This window comes from Emericellopsis atlantica (genome assembly GCF_019669845.1).
Source record: "Emericellopsis atlantica unplaced genomic scaffold F5Z01scaffold_2, whole genome shotgun sequence".
Classification (NCBI taxonomy): domain Eukaryota; kingdom Fungi; phylum Ascomycota; class Sordariomycetes; order Hypocreales; family Bionectriaceae; genus Emericellopsis; species Emericellopsis atlantica.
Window position 1 is genome coordinate 540248 of NW_025764704.1, and position 22012 is coordinate 562259.

A 22012-nucleotide genomic window follows, 5' to 3' on the forward strand; every position below is an offset into this window, starting at 1 on the left:
TTCCTGCAGCCACAGCCAAGTCTGCGTTGCGAGGCGATGCGAGCTTATCCAGCTTTGCTGCGCGTTGATTTCTTAAACATCGATAGTGGACGAATGGATAAATGCCAGCAGCTCTACGGAGTGATACTCCTCGCAACCTACGTACTGTATTGGTTTATCTGCGAATGTTCCGCACAACACCGTACCTGTAAAACCTCCCTTACATACATGTACGGTGCTGGCCGACTTACACCGTAATCTTTTCACTCATCACTCAGTCCTAAACGCCACGGCAATAAAGCTCTCAATTGGCATCCCGAATGCCGATTTCCAGACCCGCCAGTTCATCCACGTACTCAGGACACAAAATCGACGCCAAATCATCTCAATCACGAAGTCCATCGAAACCTCTCGCAACCTCTTACACGTAGTGAACGTCTGTCTCTGGTGTTTCCCCACACGCTTCTATGATAGCATGGTAAAACTTCTGCCGCCCATTGCGCTGTTGTCCTGCGAACGGCGACGTCGAACAACCGTGTGCCATGCTGCGAGGCTCTTAGCCGTCGTCAATTTCGTAGCCTCGCCTGCATATGTCGTGTCTTGTTCGGCATGTCATAGCAGAAAGCCCTCTCGACAACCTTGGCAAGCGCGTCTTCGGCGCTTTGGGATTCGGTCTACGGGGACATCCTTGTTCTCGCCAAGTTGATGGGTTCCTGCCTGTTCGCTTGCCAGGAAGCTCTTCTGTCTTTTCCAAAGCTCGCTCCCCTTGAGTATACTCCTGAGGTTGGTGAGTGTGTCTCGATGGTGTGGTAAGTAGGGGCCAGGCTTGTCCATTAGCCACGGCTTACATTGTCCATACGAGGGTTGCAAGGTATAAAAGGTAGGCATGGCGCGCATATCTCTCTTTTCAACAGACTTGGCTTCGGCGGCATCATTGAGAGAGGAGCTCATTGTCTTGCGTCCCCCTTGCGCCTCAATCAAAGACTCTCCGGCTGAGGGCTCATGGCCGGCGTCTTCCGGAATAATGGGCACACCAGTGATGTGCTTCAACTTCCTATCCTCAGCAAAAGGATATGAAGATGAATCAGGCACAGACTCCGCTATAAACTTCTGAGGAGAGATGAGACCGAATCCCATCGCGTTTTCATGCTGATTGTGACGGCGAGTATCACTGTCCATGTATGTCTCGCTCTTGGTTGTATGTGGTTCTCTCTCAACGGTATCAAGACTCCTTGTGTCGCTAGTCAGGGGAGAAGCACGATTGCGACCGCTAACGGCTCGGCTCACCCGGAGAGAACTCTTGAGGAAGTCCTTGAGCCTCGACTTGGGATACGGTGAGTATCGCACAGCCATGCGATCACCAGCTACGCTCACAGCAGAGCCCGGGGTTGCTGGCAGTGATGGGTGCGTGCCTATTTTCCAGACAGGGCTTCCATTGGACTCATCTGAGGAAGATGATGACTGCTGACCATCTTGCTGCCATGGGCCACGCAACGCGGTGCCTTCGCCTTGGGCTGGTCGGTTGGGAGTAGGGTCCGGTGTCATCAGCCTGTCAGATTTACCATTGATAGGTTTGCTGGAATTTTGAGCCTCCTCGCTGTGCCGTATTGGCTGAGCCTGGTGTACTCTTTTCCGCGATTTGCGTGCCATCGGGGAGTCTTCTCCTGAACCAGCCATGCGCGCGGATCGCCTTTCCTCGGTCTTGGTCAGAATCGGTGTCTTGAATCCGTCTCTTTTTGGTACGTCGAGGAAGTTTAGAGGGATGGGTCCAGAGTCCATGTCGGAGTCACTGGTGCATTCAATGTCATAAGGATTCGAACGAATGCTGTCAGGACTTCTGTTCATGGTTTGCCGAGGAGGTGTCACCGGTGTGAGCCGTTTCTTGCCAGGGTGAAAGCCCGCAAGAGGTGTCTTGGGCGGTGATGATCTGTCAAGGGTTGTTTTCGTGGTGATCTTGTCAATGGCCTTGAAGCCAATGTCGAATGCGTGGTTGGGTAGTGTCGAGCTCTGCGGAGTCTGTACGAACTGTTGGCTCTCGCTCTCAAGCTGCGTTGTAATGGCTCTGTCCACGTCGATGGACTGATCGCTGGAGTCGCTCACATCCCCAGCTGAAACAGAGTAGTACTCTTCGTTCGTGTCAGACTGAGTACTTCCATCGGGCGGGCAGATCGTGCCGACCGCGGCCGCTACTGATTCCCCAAATTTATACCATGGAAAGGTGCCTTGGACGCCAGTGTCATGTTTGGTGGTGGAAGTCATAGTTAGAAGGCGATCGACCAAGACGCGAGATGGGTGAAACGTGTCAAGAAATAAAGGGAAGACTGGAAGAAACAGTGAAAGGAATCAGCAACGTGGAAGTCACGCTCAAGCCAAGGTACATGAGAACTGAGCAGGTTCAGGCGAAGGCCGAAGGGTGAAGGTGAAGTGAGGTGAGGCGAAGTGAGTGCAGTGACATTGTTTGTAACACTGGCCAGCAAACAAGGAGGAGCTGCACATCATCGACATGTCTTAGTTATACATCTTCACCAGATGTGCTGAGCTCACTCGTAAAGATGTGGCGTCAATTTTGTTCATCAGGCAGCTCGCGGTGGAGCGAAATGGTATTGTGTCCTCAACCGGCCGCCATCTATGCAGTCATTACCGGTCATGATATCCACGTCTAGCTAATTGACAGTTCCCTTTTGAACGCCACATATATCCATTTACATACGCTCGCGAGCACGTGGAGCGGCCCTGATGATGTCGTCCACACGCAGGAGTAGCTAGAACAGTTAGCTGGTTGTCGACTTGGTGTCGGTCAGTAAGAGCTTACCTCTGCCGCTTCACTTGCTGATGACACAACGGCCCTCTTCAACTTGTAGCTCTCGATAACGCCAAGGTCGCGCATATCTGTGATGCCACCCCCGGGAGTCGTCAGGTCCAGGCCGTAAGTCGTCAGACCGTCATAGATAGCCTTGCGCAGGCGAGCCACCAGATCACCCGAGTCCAAACCAGCATTGTCGGCCAAAATGGTGGGCAGCTGTCGCAGAGCGATAGCAAAGCTGGATACTGCGAGCTGGCGCTTGCCCTCGACGCGGGTGGCCGCACCCTCTACTGCCTTGGCCATGACCATTTCCGCGCATCCACCACCCAAAGTTGTCCGTGGCTCCAGGACTGTCTGTGAAAGGACGGCCAGAGCATCGTGCAGACTGCGTTCGGCCTCGTCTAGGAGCTGATCTGTCGCACCACGTAGCACAATAGTGCAGGCTTCACCAGCTGCCACGCCCGAGAACTTGATCAGAGTATCTTCTCCGATGATGACTTCCTCGATAGTGTCACATTGGCCCAGCTTGACCTGATCAGGGTGGTCAAAGGTGGAGGCGATCTCACCTCCGGTCACCAATGCCAAACGCTCGATGCCGTCGAAATCCGCGTGCTCGATCGACATGATGCCAGCATCAGTAAACAACTGCTCGGGCCAGTTGTAGATGAGCTGACGGTTGATGAAGCAGTTGATCCCGTGCGCCTTGATCTTCTCCACCTTGGCCTTCATCTTCTCCTTCTCCGCCTTTTCGAGCTCCGCGAGCTTGTTTGTCGATCCGACCTTGACGCGCGCGCCGAAAATCTTGACCTTGTCAGTGTCCATTGAAGTGTTTGCCACCAGAATCTTGGCTTTCTCGAGCCGCTTGGGCTGGTTGACTCCAATCTTCTTGTCGAGGATGAAGCCTTCGTCGAGGTACGAATCGCTGAGCTTTCCACCGGCCTTCTTGATAATCTGGATGTGGCTCAAGTCCGAAGACTGCTTGAGACGGAGTACAGCGTCGCAAGCCAGTCGGGCGAAGTGCTCGCGATCTTGTGACAGAACCTTCGAGGACAGGGTCGTGCGAGCGATGGAAAGCAAGTCTTTGCGGAAAGCCTCGGGGCTCTTGCTGTGGTCCACCGCAGTTCCCTCGAGCGCCTTCAACGCAGCCTGGCTGGCAATTCGGTAGCCCTCAATGATCGTCTGGGGGTGAACTTTCTTGTCCACCAGCTTCTCTGCCTCCCTAAGGAGCTCTGCGGCCAGCACCGCAACTGATGTTGTGCCGTCGCCCACTTCATCGTCCTGCACTTTTGAAATGTTGACGAGAACTTTGGCAGCGGCGTTGTCGAGAGCGATGGATTTGAGAATGGTGGCACCGTCGTTTGTGACCATCATTTCTCCTGTAGATCTACCACAGACCGACAGTCAGCGCCCCATGTCTAGCAAGTGCCCTTAGCGGCAGGGAGGTACTCACGCAGATTGCAGGATCTTGTCCATGCCCTTGGGGCCGAGTGTACTCTTCACCAGATCGCCAACGGCGATGGCACCGACAAAGGCTGCGAGACGCGCATTCTCGCCTTTCTCCTCGGTGGTGCCCTCCTCGAAAATCTGCGTTGGTTGAAAGGACTATTCGTCGTTAGACAGAAGAACAAAGATTGCATTTCAGATGCGCAGCTCATACCATTTTGCCAAGTTAGACCTCGAGTAATACTTGAATGACGACGGGTGTTGGAGTAGGAGTACACACGTTGACGGCCTCTGCTGAGGTTGCCTTTTTTTCTGGAGCTCACCTAGGACCAGCACCTTCCACCGACACAAGCGCCAAGCACCCCTCCTTCAACTTTCTGCTTGAGGTCCTCTAACCGTCAGGGGCCCAAAGCTCCCCCACCAAAGACCACACGTGACTTGCCCCGCTGAGACGCGCGAGACAGGAGCGAACGGAGCCGGCGTCTCAATGATCCGCCGCACACATTCAGGCCCAGGCAGCCAAACCAGCACCAAATTTGTTGCGCCAGGCAGAGCATCACCACCATAATCAAGCCCCCACCTTGAGGTTGTAGGCCCCTCGCACGATTTTGACTGCGCGCCCCGAAAGTTTTGCCCAGCTCATCGAAGTATCGAGACGGCAGACTCACTGTTCGGCATCTTTACGCAGCCCTCGATCAAAATTCGACTGCAACATTCTACGACGCCTCTCAAAGGGATCAGCAAATAGGAAACCCATCTGCAGCTATCAGCGGGGCAAACGTATTTTTTTCTACAAGTCCGACAACACGACCACCCCTCCTTGCCGCACAGGCACACAACAACACCGCAATCATGGCGCCGACCTTCGAGCACCTTCGCGAGGCCGACCTCGACGATGACGATTACAACGAGGACGAGATCGACGTGTCGGATCTGCGCGAGCGCTTCGAGGTTCAGTTGGAGCATGGCTACGACACATTCGTGGTCATTGATGGCCTGCCCAAGGTTACAGAAGACCAGAAGCCAAAGTTGGTTAAGTTCTTGTTGCGCAAACTGAACACTGTGGGGACGACCCGGGAGGATTTGATCTACATGCCCATGGGTGAAGATGGCAAGTCTCTGAGGTACGCTGGACCCATTGAATAGAGCTGCACGGGGATGAACTGACCTTCCTCAGCTTTGCTTTCGTCGAGTACTCCTCGGCCGCCGAGGCTGCCGCCGCCACGCGCCAGCTTGACATGGTTCCTCTCGACAAGAAGCACACACTGCGTGTCAACAAAATGACTGACATTGAGCGATACGGACGCGAGGGCCGCATCGACGAGACCTACCAACCCCCCAAGATCGACGAATTCACTCAGAAGGAACATCTCAAATGGTGGCTCAAGGATCCTTCAGGCCGTGGCCGTGACCAGTTTGTCTTGTTCCGTGGCGACAATGTCGGAGTTTTCTGGAACAATGAGAAGGATCAGCCCGAGGGCGTGGTCGAGCGTCCCCACTGGACCGAGACCTTCGTGCAGTGGTCGCCAAAGGGTACCTACCTGACCTCTGTTCACGCTCAGGGTGTGCAGCTGTGGGGTGGCCAGTCCTGGTCTCGCCAGGCTCGCTTTGCCCACCCCTACGTCAACATGGTGGCCTTCTCGCCTGGCGAGAAGTACATGGTTACTTGGTCCAACCGCCCCATTTCCATTCCTGACGAGGGACACCCTGCGCTTTCCATTGACGACGATGGTAAGAACTACGTTATCTGGGAAATCACCACCGGTACTCCTCTGCGCTCGTTCGCCAACTTGGATCTGGCCAAGCCCGAGGAGGGCCGCCCTCCCCCAAAGCTGCAGTGGCCCGCTTTCAAGTGGTCCGCTGACGACAAGTACGTTGCGCGTCTCAACCCCGGCCAATCTATCTCCGTCTACGAACTTCCCCGGATGAACCTCCTCGACAAGACCACTGTCAAGATCGACGGCGTTGTGGACTTTGATTGGGCCCCGGCCACAGTGCAGCGCGATGGTGTCAAGGAATACGAGCAGCTCATTTGTTTCTGGACCCCTGAAATTGGTAGCAACCCAGCCAAGGTCGGCTTGATGAGCATTCCTTCCAAGGAAATTGTGCGGTCACTCAACCTTTTCAGTGTGAGCGATGCGAAGCTGCATTGGCAATCCGAGGCAGCATACCTGTGCGTCAAGGTGGACCGTCACTCCAAGTCCAAGAAGTCGCAGGCTACCACATTGGAGATCTTCCGTGTGAAGGAGAAGGGTGTCCCCGTCGAGGTTGTCGACACCATCAAAGACACTGTCATCAACTTTGCCTGGGAGCCCCGCGGTGCCCGTTTCGCCATTATTTCTACGACCGAGCCTGTCGGGCCTACGGCTGTCGCGCCAAAGACTGCTGTGTCGTTCTTCTGCCCCGAGAAGACCAAAGGAACAACGACCGGTAACTTCAAGCATCTCCGGACACTGGACAAGAAGAACAGCAATGCTATCTACTGGGCACCTCGTGGGCGTTTCGTTGTGATTGCCACGGTCCACAACCAGCAAAGCTCCGACTTGGACTTCTTTGACCTTGACTTTGAGGGTGAAAAGCCCGAGTCAGACAAGGATCTGACTGCCAACCTCCAGCTGATGAACACGGCGGATCACTACGGCGTGACCGATGTCGAATGGGACCCCTCGGGTCGCTTCGTCGCGACTTGGGCGTCTGTGTGGAAACACACTGTAAGTTACACCAACCATAACCAGACGAAAGTGCATTACTAACCATGGGCAGATGGAAAATGGTTACCACATCTACGACTTCAGGGGCGAGGCTCTCCGCGAAGAGCCTGTTGACAAATTTAAGCAGTTTTCATGGCGCCCCCGCCCCGCTACTCTTCTCACCAAGGAAGAGCAAAAACAGATCCGCAAGAACCTCCGCGAATACAGCCGCACATTTGATCAGGAAGATGCCGATCGCGGTGCCTCTGCGGATCTTGCTGTGGTCGAGGCGCGCAGGCACTTGCTCAACGAGTGGTACGAGTGGCGCGAGAACATGGAGGCAGAACTGGCCGAGGAGAGGGAGCGCGCTGGTCTACCCAAGGACCCTCACACACACTTGTTGGAGGCCAAGACCAAGACGCTGCAAGTGGCCGACCAAGAGCAGGTGGTGGAGGAGATTGTGGAGGATGTACTGGAGGAGACCGAGGAGGTTGTGGTTGGTTAAGCATGGTTTTAAAAAGGGCTGCGTATATGGTTATCGGTTTCTGCATCTGGTCTCGGAGTGCGTCTTTCGTTGTACGCTTTACAGCTCCCATGGTAATGAATTTACGGCGATTCCTATAAATGGCGCCTGGCGTGCGCAGCAAAAGTGAGGTTACCATACGGTACTGTGGCTGCGACGGCTCCCGAGTCTGACCACTCTCGTCCGACGGGAAAGAGGTTATTTTCCCCGTGTTTCCGGACATCATGATCATTCAAGCGCCATGGAAAGTGTATTCTCTCAGCCAAGCAACCTTCGATTGTTGTGGCAGAGGCCCTGTTTTTTTTTACAGAATTGGCACGTGAAAGTGTGCCAGGTTGTGCGCTCTGCAAGGGGCTGCTGTCCCGGATTTGTAACAGGGCACACAGCCTGCTTACACGAAACGCGCAACAAGAGAAGGTATATCAAGAGTTAGATGAAGAATTTGTATAGCATGCTAACATGGCAGTGAGCTGGGCACGTTCAAATAAATATAGAAATCGAATTATGGATAGAAGTCAATGTCCTCAAGGGCCATTCGCGCGTACAAAGTTGTGTAAGTAATTAATTACTCCGCAATGGCGGCCCGGGCAGCGATGGCGTACAACCTTACCAGGCACCTCCAAGGCTCCATCACAGCGCTCCCTCAGGCCCCCCGCCCATCCCTGCATCGTCATACCACTGCTTTCGCCAGACGGGCAATTCCTGCTAGATCGATGCGTTTCGTCCATCCCACAACTGGATTCAACCTGCGCAAAGCTTGCACTACACTAAAGAATCAAGCCAGCCCTTGAGAACGCTAGGAATACGATGCCCAGACGTATGGCCTAATCAGATCCTCGTCTCCAGTCGACCTCCTTGACTCTCCCTACACCCTGCGACTCTCAACTATATTCGTTGCAAGCAGCATACGAATCCGATTCATCAATACGAACGATCCAACGCATTACTCTCCAGCGCATACCACGCGCTATCTACCTATACCAACCGACTCGAGGCGTGGTGCTGCGGTGCTCGTCTTGCACCTTAACACGTCATGAGCCAAGTCAATTAAGCAACACCACGATATGCCCCGACGGTCTTCAACGCGAGACCGAGGGTCTCGATCCTCGGGCCAACGCAGACTAGTCCTAGTTGTCGCTATATTGTTCGTATCATGGGTTCAGCTCGCTTCCGCATCCGCTGCTGCTGCTCAGCAGCAGCAGCAGCAGCAACAACGTGCTATCATTCAGCAACCGGACGATCACGAAATCGACAATAAGCAACGCGTTAATGAACGAGACCCTAAATACGTCGTTCAAGACATTGGCTATGATGGCGCTGTTGATGACACGCCTCAAGTCAGCCAGAATCAGGGGAGGAAGACCCAGCCTTCAGCCAGTCAGAAGAAGCATCTGCAGTATGCCAACAATCGTCAACCCGACATTCTCGAAAACAGCGAACGATCCGCTCGCGCCAAGAGGAGTCTCGACGATAAGAATAACATCAACAACATCAAAAACAAGAAATCTAACAATAAAAATCTTTACGATGCGAGCGCCCTCGCTACTTTGGCTCCGGCACAGCCCGTCCGAGCACCAAGCCTACCAGGTAAATTCCGATCCAGCAGCACGCTAGCTACTGGACTCTCCTCGCCGCAGATTGCGCGGAGCCTGGAAGATTGGGAAGTAGAAGACTTTGTTCTTCTGGCGACCGTCGAGGGAGATCTTTATGCCACTGGCCGCACAGACGGCAAAGAACACTGGCGCCTCGAGGTCGACCAGCCCATGATCGAGACAAAGCACTTCCGCTCCAATGTGTCCGTTCTCGACGATGATTACAGTCCGATTGATCACTACCTCTGGGCTGTAGAACCAGCTCGTGATGGCCTGATCTATGTCTGGATACCCGAGCCAGGGGTTGGTCTGGTGCGCACAAGCTTTACCATGAAGCGCCTCGTCGAGGAGCTGGCTCCATTCGCCGACGAGAACCCGGCAGTCGTCTATACTGGCGACAAGAAGACAACTCTAATCACACTCGACGCTGCTACAGGTCGTGTGCTCAAGTGGTTTGGGTCAGGCGGCTCTCACGTCAACGAGGCCGAGAGCTGTCTGCGTCCAGACTATTTGTACAATGCCGACTCTGTCGAATGTAGCTCAACAGGCACCATCACGCTGGGACGTACTGAATATACTGTCGGCATCCAGCGTCGCGATGGTAAGCCGATTGCCACCCTCAAATACGCGGAGTGGGTACCCAACAACTACGACGCCGACTTATACACCAATTACCAAACCTCCCTTGACAGCCGCTATATCACCAGTCAGCATGATGGCAAGGTCTATGCTTTCGATTACGATCCTGGCCAGCCAGCTTCGCCCAAGTTTAGCCAGCAGTTGTCCTCGCCCGTGGCCCGCGTGTTCGACGTATGCCGCCCCTGGGACGCACCTCGGGACAGCCATCCGGAGCTAGTTGTGCTTCCACAGCCGACTATGCCCTCCAAGAGCACCGAGGTCGCACGCATCAGAAGCAACAGCATCTTTCTCAACCATACGACAACGGGAGACTGGTATGCAATGTCAGGACGGTCTTATCCCCTCATTATTGATGCCCCCCTTGCCAAGGTCTCGCATCGCGACGTCTGGGAGCATGGCCCGGGGTCAGGTGAAGAAGCGCAAGTCTTGGTCGGGACGCACTTCCTCGACTCCCCAATGCCAAGCGGAGGAAAGATTCCCGCCACACTGCCTGCTGGGCCCATGAATGGATATGATCCTGATCTGGCCGAAGAGGACTGGCTGCCTGTCGTCGTATCGAGCGACAAGCAAGATGTCGGCCTCGTGGACAAGGTCAAATTACTTCCACAGAGTGCCCTTGAAAGCGTTATGGATCTGTTGAGGAACCCTTTTCTCATCCTGATCGTAACCGGGGCTTTCATGTACTACGGCAACAAATTTCGCCGTATGAGTGACTCGGAACGGCGCGAGCTTATCACCAACATGTATTCGTTCGCGGGATCCAAGGTACACCCGAAGCTTGGTCCTGTAACAGACTTGGCACCTCTGAAAGCCCAAAATCAGGATGGCCAGAAAGAAGCCTTGACTAAGGCGTCCATCGGCCAAGAAGATGGCGCAGTCGTGAAGTCAGCGGAGACTGGGGCGGCACCAGCCGACACAACGTCCGGGGTTGTCGTCACTCAGTCTGAAGCGAATGGGTCGCCTGAGGCGGTCGTAGTCGATCCCGAGGCTGCACGACAAGGGTCATCTGATGAAGCGTCGCCAGAGAAGAAGAAGGCACGCCGAGGCCGCCGTGGAGGCGTTAAGCACAAAAAGGGCAGAGGCAAACTAGATAGCTCAAACCTCAAGCCGACCGACACTGATGTGCGTGCGAACGGCGTCACCATGCGTCCAGACATTACCACGGTCCGAACGGGCGAGATGGAAGATGTCGATGACGGGACAGTCTTACGACTTCCGGGTCTGCTTGTGCACCAGAACAAGGTGCTCGGTAACGGCACGAATGGCACTACTGTGCACTCGGGAGAATACGACGGTCGAAAGGTAGCCGTCAAGCGGCTGCTCCTCACCTTCTACGAGATCGCGCAGCAAGAAACGAAGCTGCTGAAGGAATCAGATGATCACCCCAATGGTAAGAAATTATGCTCAATGTGCGAGAAAGCTGTCTAACAACGCCCGGTAGTGATCCGCTATTTCAACCAACAAGAGCATGAGGGTTTCATTTACATCGCTCTGGAACTGTGTGACGCTTCACTCGCCGATATCGTTGAGAAGCCGCAGATGCACCGCGAACTGGCTGAAGCAGGTCGCATGGATCTCCCGGGGATCCTGTATCAGATCACCAATGGCATTGCGCACTTGCACTCCTTGCGCATTGTTCATCGCGATCTGAAGCCACAAAATGTCATGGCTTGCCTCGGTAAGACCGGAAAACCTCGCATGTTGGTGGCCGACTTTGGCTTGTGCAAGAAACTCGATCTTGATCAATCATCCTTTGGTACGACGCACGGTAGAGCGGCGGGAACTACCGGATGGCGAGCTCCCGAGTTGCTATACGACGATGACAAGCTTGCCGCCGCAGCATCGGCTGGTGCTCGTAACTTCCACAGCCAAACGAGCGGCCTCGACACGCAGAGCGGATCCGGGTCGATATTGGTCGGCGACGACGCGAAGTTGATGAGTGGTCGAAGGGCAACACGAGCAATTGACGTATTTGCCCTGGGCCTGATCTTCTTCTATGTCCTCACCAACGGGCAACATCCGTACGACTGCGGCGACCGGTACATGCGAGAGGTCAACATCCGACGCGGCAATTACGACCTCTCGCCGTTAGAATCATTGGGTGATTTTGCGTGGGAAGCCAAAGACCTGATAACTTCCATGCTGCACGAAGATCCGAAACAGCGCCCTGCAGCGTTGAGCATTCTGTCGCACCCCTTCTTCTGGTCGGCGAAGAAGAAGCTCGCGTTCTTGTGCGATGTGTCGGATCACTTTGAGAAGGAATGTCGCGATCCTCCTTCATACCCGTTGCAGGAGTTGGAAAGTCACGCTGCAGAGGTCATCCGAGGCGATTTCCTTCGCATCCTTCCTCAAGCGTTCGTCGACTCTCTCGGCAAACAGCGCAAGTATGCAGGAACTCGCATGCTTGATCTGCTTCGTGCCTTGCGCAACAAGAGGAACCATTACGAGGACATGTCGGACTCTTTGAAGAAGTCGGTCGGTGCGCTGCCGGCTGGTTATCTTGCTTTCTGGACCATGAGGTTTCCTTCGTTGATACTCGTTTGTTGGAACGTAATTTTAGAGGTAGGCTGGCAGGACTCGGACCGCTTTGTGGACTACTACATGCCGGCGGGATTGTAATACATTTTGGTATTGGGCTCATATGATTGCCCTCACTGAAGCTGTTTTGTTCGTGTTCCTGAACCGTTCTCACAACAGGTGGTACTTTGGAGCTGCGATGGTGTATCGCTGCTGTATGGCTACAATACTAAACTAGTATGTAAGACATCGCATGCATGCTTGCCGCTCCACGCCACTTTCACATTTGTTCTTGTTTTCAGCCACTACCTTTTATTTTCATACTCATCCCCATTGGACGAGAACTTTCTTGCCTTTCTTGCCCTTTTTCCCACCTGTGTTCTCGGGTGCCTCCTCAGTGGCCGGCGAAGCTGAGCCACTCCCGCCGGTCCATGAGAAACCTGTCTCTCCCGGTGTTTCGCGTCGTATGCCTCGTCCCGTGCCGTAGCCCCAGATAGTCGTCGTCGGCTTCGGCGCGGCTGGCAACGCCGGGAAGTTGTCCCCGCCAGCGGCAGCTCGGGGCGCTGGTCGACGCGGCAAGGTCGTGGATTCGGGGGCTGCTCGTGCTGCTGGCTGCGATGATACACTGCCTGCCGGGGTCCATGATGACGAGGCACTCGCCCTGGACGGTCCAGCTGATGGGAGGGAGGGGAATGCCGAGGACGACGACGACGAAGCAGCCGGCTTGGAGGAGCTGTGGCGAGGAGTCCACCCTGGTGGGGAGACGCCCGGCACGGGCGAAGGACCGCCGAGGCGCGTGCTGTTTTTGAGCTTGAGCACTCTGTTGGAGTGTTTCTGTGCCGGCGCGCCCCCTGGCTGGGACGGGTTGGCGCTCGCAGCGTTCGCCCAGCCGGTTGCGCCGTGCATGCCACTCAACCCAGGCAGGCTTGGGTAATCCTCGTTGATGGCCCTCCAGTCCTGCCAGGCCGCCTTGAGGGCACTGGACTTGCTCGAGTCCTCAAAGAGGTCCGCGACCTCCTTGACAAGAGTACCGAGTGCACTCGACGCTGTGTCGGCAAACAGCCCGAAGAACGCGTCGACCAGCTGAGGGGCTGTGAGCTTGTTCTTTCGGTAGGACGAGACCGAGTCGCGAAACGTGGCCATCTTTTGCGCGTCATTGCCCAAAAGGTTCGCGGCACGTTCGATGACAGCGCCATGGCGAACGAGGCGAGCTCTGTCCGCAGACGTCATATTTGCTGGGTCAATGGGCGTATGGGTGTCCATGGGATCGATGTTGGTAGCCTGTGGTCGAGGCGTGGTGGACTGACTGTTGCCCCTGGACCCCGATGGAGTGGTCGACGACGCAGGGCCTCCTGCTGACAGTTGTCCACCAAAAGTACGATTCGAGACGGACTGGGCCGAATGAATGGCCATTTGCCTCTGGAAGGCAATCTCGTCTCTCCTGAGGGCCTGGGGTGTTGTCGCTGGCGCAACGTCGGCATTCTGGTCCCTTCCCCTGCCTCTACCCTCGCGGCCACGTCCTCGTTCCCTTCCACCTTCACGTCCGCCTCGCCTTTCGGGCTGGAAAGAGCTTCGAATGTCGAATCCAGAGATATCAACCGTCCGTGCCTCACGTCCACTGGCTTTTCCTCCATGCTCCGCCAGTTGATGCGCTTGAAGGTCCATTTCGGTATCAAATACGACAAACTTTTTCTCCTGGCACTCGCGGTCCGCACAAAGGTAGTGATCCTTTTTGAAATGCGCCTCCAACGCGTTGTAGTCCTGATAGTAGTGGGGGTGTCGTGCGTCTCGCCTATCGCAGAGGAAGCAGCGCTCATGCTTCATCCGGCAGTGCTCATATAATTTGTCGTCGTCGTAGAACCGTTCTCCGCAGAATCCGCACAATGGATGGCCTTTGAAGCCAGTCTGGTCAGCAGCACCAGGCTTATCGTCGCCACGGCGCATGTGCTTCTCCAACTCCTTGTCCGCGAAGAGTTCATGCTCGTGGGTGAAGACCCGCTTGTTCCTGGTGCACAGGTCGCACATGCGCTTCCGGTGGGCGGAGCGCACATGGCGATGGAGATCTGGCCAGCCTAGCCCTGCAAAGTCGCAGTCGGGGTCGGGGCAGTTGTATCGAAGCAGGAGAACGGTATCGCCGACAATGTCCTCGTTGGCGTACTTGATACCAATGTTCTCGTCGACTGTGCTCATATCTGCATCGGTGAACTCCTCGAAGCGTTTTGTGGCGTCTTGAGCGAAGATGACGAATGGCGCGGGTGTCTGTGATAGTAAGCAATATGCTCAGAGCAAAGGTTGTCGGGCCGGACATACTCGACAGTGTGCGCAATTCTTGTCCTTGTACAGCGCTCTCATCCTCAAGCCACAGATGTGGCAGGTTGTATGATTACATGGCGCAATGGAATGGTGCGAGACGACATTCGCACAGATGAAGCATAGTTCGGCGTCGTCTGGTACATTGTCTTCTTGGACAGCAACTTTGGGCCTCGCTACGGCCGCGAGCGCCTGTGCACTGGGATTGGCAGGTTGCTCTTGTGCTTCGGGGGCAGGTTGCTGTCGACGATTCGGACCTCCTCCTCCTCGCCCTCTTGACCGTCCACCTCGGCCACGACCTCCTCTGCCTTGCTTTGAGCCTGTAGATGGGTTCGGGGCTTGGGCTGCTGAACCGTTCGCCCCGGTCGATGATGCTTCCATCGCGGGCGTAGTTGGGACAATCGGGTTGCAAGTGTCTCTTTGACACGCTGGGACTCGCTGAGGTATTCAGTTGGCTTTGCTGAAGTCGTCCGCTCTCCACGAGTAAGTGGTGGTCGTAGAAGGGACGGGGTGGTTCAGGTCTTTTTTGAAAATTATCGCCTCCAGCTGGTCGCCGTCACCAGGGCAGGTCATCCAGGCTAGAGGGGCTCCAACCGCGTGGGGGGCTGACGGCATTCCAGGGGACAGAGCTCGGCCACTGCACTGCATCCGAGTCTACTCCGGATGACTCAGCTCGGCTTACCCTACACAGCTCCCCGTGTGATGACGTTAAGTCAGTACGATGATGTTCTTCGACTCATTCGTATTGAAATTAAGCAAACGGAATACACATTAATCAATGCTCTGTTAGTATTTGACTGTAGAGTAAGCTGTGGTGTTGACAATGGTGCAGATGAAACATGCAGAGACACAAACTCATCGGACCACAATATGATGCACATCACCTATAACATTTTCACGATCAATTATATTCCCGCTTTGAGAAATTCAATACCTTGAAATGCTAGTAAATCCTCACTCGACGCCTCTCCAGTGCCAACCGTCTTTCTGCGTTTCCAAGTCGTGCCTTGTCCGAGAGATCTTCTGGTTCCAACCCTTGATCTGCAACAGCAGCAAGGCAGAAGCAGAGTAACACTGATATGAAAACCCCAAATGCCCGTTGCGCCTCGTGGCTTAGTTCACAAACAGATTAATTAAATGATGCGCGCAGCTACCAGAGTGAGCGTCTGCGGCGCGTACTTGGGTAGAGCCTACGCCTGGGCAGGCGGCTCCTCAACGGGGTACAAATGCTTGCCGAGCTCCTTGTTCATGCTGAACATGTTGACCTTGGCCTGCTTGAAGACCGCGTAGAGCTTGGCATCGCATACGATTGACCGCTTGTCGTTGGGGTCCTGCAAATCGTTGCTCTTGATATGAGCCCAGAGGCCTTTGACCACAGCTGGGCGAGCGAGCTGTCGATTGTGAGTACGAATGGGTCTCGCCTGGAGACTGGTCAAGGAAAAAAAGACTTACTTGGCTTTCGCCGACAATGTCCGCAAGCGCAGGGCTCAGGTTGAAGGGCTTTTGAAAGCCGCCTCCAGCCTTGCGCTTCTTCTTGGGCTCGCCATCAGAGCCCTCGATCTCGCTGTCGTCGTTGGTGCTGATCTTGTTGGAGCTCTTCTTCTTCCTGGCCGCAGCCTTTTTCGGCTTGGTCTTCTTATCCGTGCCACCACGAGTCGACCTCCCGCGCGCGAGGCTATTCTCCTGCTCCTGCAGTTGTGCGGCTAGGCGGGCGTCCGCGTCCTCTGCAGACTCGGACCGCTTGGCCTTTTTCCGCGGGGGCTCAGGCGATGCAGGTGATTCGGATGTCGCGCCATTGGAGCGCTTCTTGGGGGAGGGAGCAGGTTCGGGAGTAACGTTGGAGACAGCGTCGAATCGCGCTTCAATCAGGGCTTTGATGGCATCCTAAAGTCGGTTTAGTGAGTCAAGGCGGAACGCACGATAGGCGTTGGCGGCGAACCTTCTGCTCGCTGAGGTCGAGCCCACCGAGCGCATCCTGTAGGCCCTGGCGGATTTTCTTCCTAGAGATTGTCTCAAGATCGGCTTTGGCGAGTATATCGTCGATGATACTGGTGTAGCGTTCGTTTTCTTCAGTGGACACTGTGCGCTGGTCAGAAACCCAAATCGTGCAGTTGCGACACTAGCAGAGACCAACATGGAGCGCTCATCTTGACGGACCGCCGGATGGCATGAAGCCAAGAATCGCGACGCCCCGCGTGGTCGTCAAGGCAGAATCTACCCAGCTCAAGTTGCCCAAGTGATGCGATGGAAGCGAGAGCGGCTGCCGGACCGGTCAAAGCATTGCCCAGCGGGAGAGTGATCAGCGCGAGCTCCTACTCGTTGCGAGGGCGGCAGAGGATGGCGAGTAGAGATTCGCACTGGTGCACTGGCGCCGGAATGTCCTTGGAGAGTAACCTCTGGCACAATGCTGGTCGGTCAATTGCCAGCTGCGGCGTAAAATGACGTTGATGGTGGTTTGTTTGGGTCGTGTGCGGGATGGGTGGTGATGGTGCAGGGCGGTTAAAAGTGGAGTGAATCAACGTTGCGCAAAAATGTGGCTTGCGCAAGCGATGACGGAGCGGATGTGGCTGGTGAGCGAGAGGCATCAGCCACATGACTTCCCTTGCCAATTCACAGTTCCCTGGTGCTTGATGAAAGTCCATCTGCCCGTAATTTTGATATACATGGCTCATCGGGGTGATAGGGAAACATTAATATACAGGTCTGCGTTGGATTGCACAATTATGCTGCATTGCAGGTGTGACGGCTAGGGAGAGGACAGAAGGGACATCAGCAGCGCAACAATCACTATCATCAATCACATGCTTGGTATCGCGAACCCGTTCGAAGTGGGCACCCTCGCAGCTCGTTTGCTACTTATTAAGCAAGGCTTCTCGAGGCGCGAAGAAGAGAAGTATTATGTGGTCAATAAACGGGAGGTCATCACCGGCCGCGACACTGTACGCGACCCAGGGCTAGCGGCCCTGTGCTCTGTCGGAAACGACAGCTATGGGTCTGTCCATCTGACAGTCTTGGACGACAAACAGAGGTATTCTCAGCTTATTCAATCGACACATGGGGTTCTCCCTGCTCTTTTGCACTGTCGGATGTGATGGGCAAACGGGGGCTGCTGACAGTCGAAGATCCGAACGCACTTCTGAGGCACAGGGCTGGGGCCCGATTGACGCATGCGGTTATGGTACTACATTGATCTGTCAGCGCTAAAAGATTCCAACCTACATGCCTAAAAGCCAGTCTTTTCACTCTTCCAACAATGAACCTATCTCAGAATTTGGCAACAATCGTGGGTGCGCGTCAAGGCATGTTCCAGTCACCGGCTCGCATGATGGCCACCCAAATGGCTCTAGCTTGGGCTAGACGCTGCCCGCACTATCAATCCCCGGCCTCGGCAAATCGAAGTGAGAGAGCGAGCCAACCTAAGGCACCCCTGGCAAAGGCTCCGCAACTCCAGGTGAATCAACGTCAAGGGACTGGACTCATGACGTGCACCTCATCCATCGGCCATTGAGAAAAACCAAGGTCTCAACGCTGTCTCCCTGTCTTCACCTCTCAGTGATTCTATAGCATAACCAAAATTCGAGATCGCCAGCATGCTCAACTTCAATGTCCTCAGTCAGGCCTTCCCGCCAAAGGCCAAGTTCACAGAGGCCAACGTGCCAGATCTCACTGATAAGGCAAGCAAGCTCTCTCCTCACCCATCTCTCTCGAACGCCAAGTCAACGCGGCTAACACTCTGTCAGGTCTGTATCGTGACCGGCTCCAACACTGGTGTGGGCAAGGAAGTGGCTCGTATTCTCTACTCCAAGAATGCGTCCGTCTACGTCGCCTGCCGGACCGAGTCCAAGGCTCAATCCGCCATTGAGGACATCAAGACGTCGCAGCCCTCATCCAAGGGCAAGCTGACATTCCTGAGCCTCGACCTGGGCGACTTGCCGGCCGTGTCCAAGGCGGCCGACCAGTTCCTCGCCCAGGAGACCAAGCTGGACTACCTCTTCAACAATGCCGGCGTCATGATGCCTGGCAACGGGACCAAGACGAAGCAAGGCTACGAGATGCAGCTGGGCACAAACTGCGTCGGCCCCTTTCTCTTCACCAAGAAACTCACACCGCTGCTGCAAGCCGCCGCCAAAACGTCACCTGCTGGCAGCACGCGGGTGATGTGGGTGGCCTCCTCTGCAGCCGAGGCGTTTGCGCCCGCGTGTGGTGTTGACCTCACCAACCTCGACTACCACACTTGGAGACCCAATGCTTACCAGTACGGCGTGAGCAAGGCCGGCAATTACTTCCAGGGCATGGAGTACGGCAGGAGATTCGGAGACGACGGCATTATCAGTGTCAGCATGAACCCAGGCAACCTGAAGAGCGACCTGGGTCGGACCGCAGGCCTCCTCGGACAGAACCTCCACTGGCTCTTCAGCTACCCCGTCGTCAATGGCGCATACACAGAGCTCTACGCCGCGTTCGCCCCCGAAGTCAAGAACCGCGACTGGGTCATCCCCTTTGGACGTCAGGGTACCATCTCCAAGAGCCTGCAGGAAAACGCCAAGGATGAGAGCGAGGGCGGCAAAGGCACAGCGCGCAAGTTCTGGGAGTGGCTCGAGGAGCAGGTCAAGGAATATGTCTGAAAGTATTTGCGACTATGTTTGTATATACCCCCCCCTTTGAATCCCAAGCACCTCCTTTTCTAAGGTCCCGATACATCTGTCGTGATTGCGCCGTTCTCAATGTACACGCCCGAGAAGAAGAGGTCCTCATCTGCATCAGCGTTCCCGTTGGGGAGCTCAAGAACACCAACGTGCCAGTCGGCGCCATTGCTGCTCGCACCCACCGACATGGGAGCGACGACCTCCTGCAGGGGTTCCGCGCCTGTCGAGTGCCAAAGACCGACGCTTCCCCCGGCAAAGTCAATCTCGTACGCAATGTTGTGCCAGACATCGTCGCCAAAAGCAATGGCCCACTTGTCCTGGCCGCTGACCTGCCAGCGGAGAGAGTCGGCCGCGGTCCCGGAACCGCCATACTTGAGCTCGGTGAAGTGGTTCTCGAAGAAGGCAATCTGGTGCTCCCTCGCTTGGCTTGGTCGGTTGGTGGCGGATCGCGAGATGCTGAAGTGGTACCAGACTTTGCCAGAAGCGATTGCGGCGTCTGTCTCAGGGATGAGCTCCGTGCGACGCATGTTCTGGCCATTCCAGTACGCCGTGTCCGTCAGTGTGATCTTGACGCCCTGGGCTGAGGCGGTGTCGTTGGGGTTCTTGTGCTCGGGGCTGAACTCGACATATTCGGTCACCGGACCATTGCCGTGGATGTAATACTGGTATGGTCCCACGGGAGTGGCCCAAGACCATTTGTTCAGGTCCTCTGCCGACTCGAGATCGTTGAGGCGGCCGTCCCAGAGGACCGCAGCGGATGTGAGTGTCGCCGTTGCGAGGATGGAAAGAGACTTCATTGTGGGCAGTCTTGTGGTCGATCGTATCGGCTATGAAACTCGATGTTGGCTTGGTAAGACAGCAGTCATTATATACGTGTCCCTTGTTTCACGATGTTTGATGCATACAATATGGAGGATGACCCTCCGTGCCGGGGTTCCGAGTACCGGACCGCATCCCGGGGCGATGAAACATCGCTGTCTACTGTTCACGTTCCCTCTGCGGCGACTGCGCCTTACTCATGATCGGTTAATATGAATTGATTGCCTCGTGAGGGGCCAGCTTGACCATGCGACAATCGACATCGAAAGGGGAACATGGGCCCCCTTATTAAGGTGCACCATCCCGGTGCTTCCGCAACTAGGTTGAGTAAGGATCGCCCTCCCAGCCCCATTAGACAAGCTTGGATGCATGGAGTACGTATCGGGGCCACGTCTTGCTGCGATGGCCGGCAACTTCGGTAGATACCACACGTTGCTCCATTAGAGGGATGTCTCATGACGATCGTCCGCGCTGCATTGTCGTCCAACTTGGTGCTTCTCGGAGGACGTGATGGTGGGATGGATGAGGACGGCAGGGCGTAAAAGGGTGAAAGAAGCTTCTTGAGGCTTATTACAAAGACAAGAAGTCAATCCCTAGTTATTGTCAGGAAGCACGGATGTGTTATAGCTAGCGCTGACCCCAAACTCTGCAGAGTCTATGTCGCCTTGTGAATTCTCGGAGGGCCGAACAAGATCAGTTCACAGGAGCCGGAAACCCCAAATTCGGGTCTGGATACTTCTCGCATCTCTCAGCTTGTGTAGCAGAGGTTTCTGTTGGCACAACCATATCATTCCTGAGGCGTTGGGTGCTAAACTCGGAGGAGAGCGCGTGACCTCGACCCTGGGAGGCCATCAAGCAGCATCACTGGGGTCCAATACTAGCTTGCGTCAGGGTCTAGATTCTCTTCTTTATTTCTTTTGAATAGAGATGGGTCGGCTAGTGAGGTAGTAATCATGTGTGCATCGTGCAAGTCGCTCGAACCCCTTCTCCTCTCTGTGTGCCAATCGCCCCTGAGAAGGAGAATGGGCCTATGTTTAATTCCCTGAGAGTTCCTTGGGGGTTTTATTTCAGGCAAAAGAGTCTGTACTTGGTAGTGTTGCGAATACATCGCTGTAGGTGGCGCCCAGGGGAAAGAAGCCAACCCAGCCTCAATGGATGCCAAGGGAGGGCTGTGACAACTCATAAGCCACGAGATTTGGGTGTTTGTGATGGTTGATTCATGTAGAGATTGTCTATCGACAACCTTCCATTGATCGTCTGTTTGTCGCTCTCTTGGGTCAACGTCCGCCAACGCTCAGCCTACATGTAGCAGGCCCCGCGCTGTCGTCCCTTGATAATGACATACCTTACAGTTAGCTACTAAGTAACCACCGTATATGTATCTCGCCAACTATTCGACTCGAAGACTGCAGAATCCCATGGCCGCGAATGCTTCAGAAAACACTGGATTTCCAATGCCCACCACCCATCCTCATCTCACAAACATTCAGCTATCCTTGGTATACCTACGCTAGCAACTTCGTTGGGGGATCTGGCACCAATCCGAGGTTGGCTTTGAAACTCAAGTGCTTAAGTAAACAGCCATTGAATTAAACTTCTGGTCGACCTCAGGGCTAGGAATAAGCTTAAGTCTAGTGCCGGTCGACAGTGCCTCATATGTCGACTCCAGCTCAAGGCACACGTAAGAACAACGTATCGAGATGTTGATTTCGCACCTGCCCCTTTGTAGTCATCACTCAACTTTCCGCAATAGACTCTTTGAAGTCAATTGTGGGCTACATGTATGTTACTTTGCAACCCTACTTGGGCGATGAGCACATTCATCCATGTTCCATTATCGGCAGCCCATCATGACCACCACTTCTTCGTGATCAATTCACATGGCAAGAAGCAATCTACTGCCTGCTCGGGGATGCACGGATCGAACATCGACATGTGCCGGCGGGAAGGGGCCTTGTTGAGCACGCAAGGCACCACTGGGCGAAACTCTTTCAAGGTTCGCACGCCTTATTAGTGTTTGACGGCTTTGACACCGTTCCTACTACATTGCC

At 54.9% G+C, this 22012-nt stretch overlaps 7 protein-coding genes across 7 annotated transcripts; 3 read left to right on the top strand and 4 right to left on the bottom strand.

Annotated features, from left to right (window-relative positions):
* Positions 1–591: 591 nt before the first annotated feature.
* F5Z01DRAFT_632559 (uncharacterized protein) lies at positions 592–2238 on the bottom strand (the record flags this gene model as incomplete). Its single annotated transcript, XM_046261868.1, has 1 exon — positions 592–2238. One exon carries the CDS (start codon positions 2236–2238, stop codon positions 592–594), a length of 1647 nt encoding a protein of 548 aa, XP_046122406.1.
* Positions 2239–2681: 443 nt separating this feature from the next.
* F5Z01DRAFT_679103 (chaperonin Cpn60/TCP-1 family) lies at positions 2682–4442 on the bottom strand (the record flags this gene model as incomplete). The annotated part of the gene is made up of 4 exons (XM_046265495.1): positions 2682–2741; positions 2792–4166; positions 4233–4384; positions 4440–4442. The coding sequence occupies 4 exons, from the start codon at positions 4440–4442 to the stop codon at positions 2682–2684; spliced, it is 1590 nt and encodes a 529-aa protein (XP_046122407.1).
* Positions 4443–5077: 635 nt separating this feature from the next.
* F5Z01DRAFT_615020 (eukaryotic translation initiation factor 3) lies at positions 5078–7420 on the top strand (the record flags this gene model as incomplete). Its single annotated transcript, XM_046260843.1, has 3 exons — positions 5078–5349; positions 5403–6936; positions 6989–7420. 3 exons carry the CDS (start codon positions 5078–5080, stop codon positions 7418–7420), a joined length of 2238 nt encoding a protein of 745 aa, XP_046122408.1.
* A 914-nt stretch (positions 7421–8334) lies between these two features.
* On the top strand, positions 8335–12399 carry F5Z01DRAFT_198970 (unfolded protein response sensor protein). The gene is made up of 2 exons (XM_046258076.1): positions 8335–11059; positions 11111–12399. The coding sequence occupies exons 1-2, from the start codon at positions 8503–8505 to the stop codon at positions 12286–12288; spliced, it is 3735 nt and encodes a 1244-aa protein (XP_046122409.1). The 5' UTR covers positions 8335–8502; the 3' UTR covers positions 12289–12399.
* Positions 12400–12510: 111 nt separating this feature from the next.
* F5Z01DRAFT_615168 (uncharacterized protein) lies at positions 12511–16576 on the bottom strand (the record flags this gene model as incomplete). Its single annotated transcript, XM_046260852.1, has 7 exons — positions 12511–14445; positions 14497–14934; positions 14978–15042; positions 15091–15173; positions 15691–15887; positions 15949–16380; positions 16436–16576. Coding segments are annotated over 7 exons (3291 nt in total), but the record flags the coding sequence as incomplete, so codon positions are not given.
* Positions 16577–17627: 1051 nt separating this feature from the next.
* Positions 17628–19151, top strand: F5Z01DRAFT_198804 (uncharacterized protein). The gene is made up of 2 exons (XM_046258074.1): positions 17628–18170; positions 18237–19151. Exons 1-2 carry the CDS (start codon positions 18087–18089, stop codon positions 19119–19121), a joined length of 969 nt encoding a protein of 322 aa, XP_046122411.1. The 5' UTR covers positions 17628–18086; the 3' UTR covers positions 19122–19151.
* F5Z01DRAFT_198915 (uncharacterized protein) lies at positions 19152–20049 on the bottom strand. Its single transcript, XM_046258075.1, has one exon. It carries the CDS (start codon positions 19937–19939, stop codon positions 19181–19183), a length of 759 nt encoding a protein of 252 aa, XP_046122412.1. The 5' UTR covers positions 19940–20049; the 3' UTR covers positions 19152–19180.
* Positions 20050–22012: the final 1963 nt, after the last annotated feature.

Bases quoted from the DNA above. Each gene is read 5' to 3' on its own strand.
- F5Z01DRAFT_198970 (XM_046258076.1), top strand. From the start codon at position 8,503: ATGCCCCGACGGTCTTCAACGCGAGACCGAGGGTCTCGATCCTCGGGC. The intron at 11,060-11,110 runs GTAAGAAATTAT...AACGCCCGGTAG, and splicing joins ATCAGATGATCACCCCAATG to TGATCCGCTATTTCAACCAA.
- F5Z01DRAFT_198804 (XM_046258074.1), top strand. From the start codon at position 18,087: ATGCTCAACTTCAATGTCCTCAGTCAGGCCTTCCCGCCAAAGGCCAAG. The intron at 18,171-18,236 runs GCAAGCAAGCTC...ACACTCTGTCAG, and splicing joins TGCCAGATCTCACTGATAAG to GTCTGTATCGTGACCGGCTC.
- F5Z01DRAFT_198915 (XM_046258075.1), bottom strand. From the start codon at position 19,939: ATGAAGTCTCTTTCCATCCTCGCAACGGCGACACTCACATCCGCTGCG.